The following is a 6000-nucleotide window of genomic DNA, read 5'->3' as shown; positions in this document are numbered from 1 at the left end:
ATAAATATATATATATATATCCTCGTGTATCATATAACATACATTATATCTGTTCAGGTTATATATTTCACGGGGAAACTTATATTGTTGTAAGGGTTCAAGGTGCCTTTCCTTTTGCTTTAGAGTCTGATGTTGCCGCATGTTTGGGTCAAATCTGTTTCAATGTCTTTTACTTTGAAGATGACTTTGATGTTTTCACGTTTACTTTACGTTTACTTCAACAGATTCTAAAGCATATTATTGGTGTTTGGTTATCTCTAAAATGTTGTTATGTAGAAAATATATGGATTATGAAAATATTGATTCAACATTTCAACGTCATGGTGATTAAAGCGTTTAATTATACTTGTAATATGTCAGCACAACTATATTTTCGTTATGTGAAATGATTATGCATTGTGTATTAGAAATGAAACGTATTTCTTTAATTAGGATATTGATGTTAGACATGAAATCTGAATTCAACACAAACCAAAAATACTCCTTGTCAATTGAAATGTTTCTAAATTTATCTTAACCATCAGCCATTTGCATTTTAATAACATAATACAATGAGTGAACACATGTTGTTATTCGTATAAATATATTAAAGGCTTTGTTCACATTCAGACCATTTCGATTGCCCTGGCAAGTGAGATCAGCGGTTTGAAATCTTCCTCTACACGATGTTTATGCACAATTTGGGAAAATTGTTAATTTACGGAAATATTTTGTAATATAATTGATTTAAAATGTTCGAAAGGAATATATGTACAAGAAGTCCTTCATCACAGTTTTTTTCGTCAAATGATATCTGTGAGTTTGTCAAAAACCTTTTTTCCAAAAATCAACAACTCAAATACATAATTAAATTAACAGAAAAGAAATTGATTTTTTCTAACCATTCATCCTTATTTTACGATATATAAATACGTCATAGCTAAGCCTTGTTTAAAACCAGTTGCTTTATACCATTACAGCTCCAAACGATCCATTGGACTGTTCTTACTATGCTGAACAATGGTACATACCTCCAGTTGACATCTACCCATCAAAATGTCACCAATACGTTTGGTGTGCAAATGGAGTAAAGCAAGCAAATAAAAATTGTTCCCAGGGACAATATTTCAAGAATTTCACGCAGTCGGCTGAAACGTGTACTTCAGAGTACGAAAACTCGTTCTGTGCAGCATACGGTGAGAGATATTTGGGTTTATCATGTAAATACAAGTCTGTGTCATGCTTTTCGAGAAATTAACTTCTTGAGTGTAATGAACACGTAATATTTATATAAATGTTGAAAAGAGAAAACGGCAAAACAACCAACAGCATGTGTTTGATTTGCAGTTATCGCTATATTTTACAAGGTACTATAATGTAAGTTTTAAAATGTTGCTATAATGTATACGAGAAAGATGTTGGAATCATTTCCTCAAAACAAGACATTTGGCTTAAATATAACTCTTAATTCACATACACATCTTTGTTGTAGGCGAGTTACCAACAACTACTACAGAACCAGGTAAACATGAAACGATACCAATCATATGTGTTTGTTGAACATTTAGACATATCATAAACTGAGCATACGCAAAGGAAAGGATAAAAAGGCAATTGTGTAGTCATGCACAAGTAGGTTTTGAAGTCTTAACCTGTAGCATGTTCATAAGGCATTGAATAGAGCGTTTATGTTTATGGTTATTGCCCGTTACGTTATATTCTGAAAGCGTTGCTGCAACGGAAATAATATATTCCTAAAATACTATACGAAAACCATGTTAATGTTGTTTAAAAATTCCGTGTTATACTAATGTTTGATTTTGACTATCTTACAGTGACAACAGTTTTAACAAGCACAACACCGTCCACTACCACAATCCAACCAGGTTAGTTAATTTGATATATGTTTAATATGATTCTCAGTTTAGAATGAAAACAAGATATGATATATTGTATGTAACTTTAAACTATATCAATTCAAACAGAGTGCTTATGCGATATATTCAGTACGCGTAAAACATTGTCGATAGGTTGTCTCATATTGATTGTTGAACATACACTGTATATGCTCGGTCAGTGTTGAAACTTCTCATAAAATAGCTGCTAGTTGAATAGTAATAGATATACACCAAACCTCTCTTTGCATTTTGATATAAGTATTAACAAATTTCAGAATGAAACGGTTACTGTATTTATTGTCTCAATCTATTCAAATATAAACCCATTGTTGACAAAATACGTGTGTATTAATTGCTATAAATAGTCTCCGACTGTGTAGCGTCATTCAATAGACTAGTATAGCACTAACAAACTACATGGGCAAAGCGTATCATCTTCTGTACCACAATGAATAATTATTCCATTTTGCAGATGTATCTTTCGATCAACCTGAATACGTTGGAATTTTAAGTGGCAGCGGGGTAACAATGACGTGTAGAATCATTACGTCATCATGGAACTATATTGACGTCATTCGTCTCGATTCTGCTGCAACGGACGTGCTGGTTGCGAGGGTAAACGGATCGTTGATTACTCATCCGTTTTCCCCAAGAATCACTGCCAGTGTAACTGGAGGAAATGTTGTCGTTGATTTTACCACTATTCAGTGTGACGACGCGGGAACTTATCTATGTGTATTGAATGCTACAACAGGCAGGATTATATCACCAACCTCAGTCCTACATGTCCGACGTAAGTAAGATTGTATTTCGAAATATCGTAGTAATGAGATTTACAACAAACAATTGATATAAAATGAATTTAATAAAAACATGCTCCTATATAACTTCCTTCTGAAGCATAAAGGGTGCGTATGATAAAAAGTGCTGATGGAAGGTGTTTTCCCCTATAAATACCATTTGACCAATTTGTTTAGTTCGTATATAGGAAACTAGTGAATATATCATAAGCACGCAATAAATAAATCATAATACTGCGTCTATAGAGATGTCCCGGTCTAAAAGAAGAGTGGTTAAGCTCACTAAGCATCAGATTGTCTATATCTGTTGGACGCTTGAAAGATATATTGATGTATATGGCAATGGAGAATTATAGAAACGGGAAAAAAATCAATAAAAAGGAAACAGACAACTAAAATAATGAAGAAATTATGCCATATTCATCGTTTCAATCTCGATATGATAACTGAACATTATCAAAGCAACACATTTTCTATTTCTAGGCCCTCCTTCACTTCCTGTACTTCACTTAAAAGGTCACCAGGTCGTCGGCTCAACCGTCAACTATGTTCACAAACACACATGTACTGGAGATGTGGGTTATCCCGCCGGACAGTTTAAAGTTCAATACGCACCCACAGGGTCCTCTGTATTCACTGACCTTAGCGTGTCAAATACCCAGACTTCACCGAGTGATTGGCTCTGTAACAGTACCGAACGAACGATGGAATACGTAATAGACTTTCAAACAGACATGGAGGGAGGATTGATAAGATGTGCCTTATATAACTCACTCAACAGTTTGACAACATACTCCGATAATACAACTATTGAATTAATTCCAAGTAAGTGAATAAATAGATAAATAAATGAAAACCAGTCGGTGACTCCTATTTTTTTTTATCTATTTTCAGTATGAAATGTTCATTTGTAAATGAAAAGTAATAACGTATTGATTTTTACTTAACAAAATACATTCGCAAAAACTACAACACTAAAAAACACCAATACAATTGGTAGATATATGCGGTTTAAATTAAGTTGATTCTACTTTTATATGACAAAAAGTCTTCAAATCTTAAACTTGTGAAGTAGTGAAAGTTGCATAAAATAAAAAACCATTAAGCATGACGCTTACTAAATTGATTTACTGCAGATTACAGATGGTCGTGCATAAAGGAAAACTAGATATGCAATTAAATGTAAAAATGGCAGATGATAAGTTTCAGTCTCACATGTAGCCCTGTCCGCATCAATATATTTTTTAAAAGTTTACATTCCTGATGATATTTGTGACAGGACAATATTGAAAGTTATACATTATCCAATTAATTGCAGGAAATATGTCACGTGTTATGGACATGTTTTGTGTTCTGGGTTACTCATTTTAAACATTAAGATAAACTCAATACTCAGTTTAATCCAATAAATTACATTTTGATATCAAAAATATTCCATGTAACGGGTGATATATTCATGACCTTTATTTTGAATGTGTTTTATTCCAGGTGATATTTGTACAACGACAGAATTGAAAGTTTTACATCATCCAAAAAACTGCAAGAAATATGTCACGTGTTATGGAACTGCTGAAGGTTTCGACACATGTAATGGGAAGTGTGTGAAGATAGAAAACGGCAATTCTCCAACATGTGTTGACTGTAGTGAAGATGTTTGTCCAAAACCAGGTAATATCTTTATAAAATACATGTATTTCACAATTTAGCAGGAAAGGGACTTTCCAAATATTTCACTCCAAATTCATTGCCTAGATAATGATATCACCATGCATTTAACGTACATGTACAATACCTCGAGGTTTACTTTTAAACAATAAAGATATGAGTTAAATTAAAAAAAAGAAATATTGTGCTGAATAAATTGAACGTACTTGTAAAAATAGTAACTGGTTTGCTTTTTAAAAAAAGAGGAAGGAATAAGTAAGTGTAGCATCTGGGAAAAAATGTGCTTTGAATATCGAATATTGGATGTTTGCAATATTTTATACTAGTCTTTGCTTCATATTTTCAGATGTATCCACTATGACTCCAATGGTAACCACTTCTGGGCCATCATGTAAGTTTCAGTGTGTATACATAGTGAACGGAGATATTAACATGGTTACATCCACGCCGGAGATGCCCACTTAGGGTTCTTGTTTAACATGGATTTAAGCGATGTCGTTCACACCGCTACTTCTGCCAGTTAATACAATTAATTTCCGTTTAAAAACATATATTTGTCACTAAAAAACAGTATTCGCCGATATTTTTGGAACTAAATTTTATTATCGGTAGTGGAACATGCTTACGTCATCAAAACGTTTACTTCATACGAAAGTTAGATGATACTGATGCAATTGCGTCCATTGTTCTATTGCTGCTTTTTATATTATTTTAGTTCCTATTTAATGACTTGCTGTAGGTAGCAAAATACTACAATGTAACTTTACCGTTGTCTTTTGAGTTTACTCTTGACGTTATCATGCCTAAATCTTAGCAGATGCCTATTATTGACTACACGTATTATGATATTATATCGTCTATGTTGAGTACTTAGTGGAGTACTAGGAGTATCCCTGTCATTTGACATCAGCATGATGAATGGTGCCATTCGTATATCATTGATTTATACATATATGTTAAGAAAGACAGCTTTTGAGTAGATTTAAATTTTAAAAAAAACATTTATTGACATTGTCATGTTCTTTCGGTGCTATTCAGTTTTCTCTTTTTTAACAATATTAGGTATTTTAAACTCCGAAATATGGGTCACAATACTAATCTTCAACCATTGACAGTAAAGTGTCTTGAAGACATGTTTGAACAACAATATGTTGTATGTTGTTTTAATCTGTCTAACCTAGAATTTGGTGTAACATCATGATAAGACTATCATTATTATGGATTGATTCCCTCAGTTTCTGATAGGGAAACATTCCCGTGTACTAATTGTTTGTATGCTGTTTACGAGACAGCATTTTCAATTTACTGGAAAATGTATTAAATATACAGAAGATAGCTTTAACGCCGTTCCTTTAAATTTTACAATATGAAGTGCAATAAAATAGTTGATTACTTTTTCAGAACGAAACAAAAAAGATTTGTTAAGTGTTTATTTCAAAGATCCCATAAAAGACCGAAAAATTCAATTCCTTCAAGATTGATTCTCATACGATTTGTGATGCTTTTTATAATTTAATTAGTTTTAGAATCATGTTTATGAGTTAGAGAACAAGAAACACATAGTAAGTTGTTCGTTACTTTCTAGAAATCATAAACACTTCAGTGGAATATCTTCCAAGTACGTACTTTGGTTTTGAAGTTTGGTTTTTGACTGAAAA

General features: G+C 32.6%; 1 protein-coding gene across 1 annotated transcript in view; it reads left to right on the top strand.

The window, feature by feature from the left end:
* Positions 1-6000, top strand: part of LOC110454689 (mucin-5AC-like) — a 50931-nt gene that overhangs the window by 40390 nt on the left and 4541 nt on the right. The window contains exons 22-25 of the mRNA XM_021504341.1: positions 2608-2670; positions 3161-3502; positions 4166-4345; positions 4689-4733. Coding sequence (XP_021360016.1) covers positions 2608-2670; positions 3161-3502; positions 4166-4345; positions 4689-4733 — 630 coding nt within the window. The remainder of the gene's footprint in view (positions 1-2607; positions 2671-3160; positions 3503-4165; positions 4346-4688; positions 4734-6000) is intronic.

Source organism: Mizuhopecten yessoensis, unplaced genomic scaffold, assembly GCF_002113885.1.
Source record: "Mizuhopecten yessoensis strain PY_sf001 unplaced genomic scaffold, ASM211388v2 scaffold8035, whole genome shotgun sequence".
Lineage (NCBI taxonomy): Eukaryota > Metazoa > Mollusca > Bivalvia > Pectinida > Pectinidae > Mizuhopecten > Mizuhopecten yessoensis.
The sequence above is the reverse complement of the archived record's forward strand: the minus strand, read 5'-3'. Positions and strand labels throughout refer to the sequence as shown.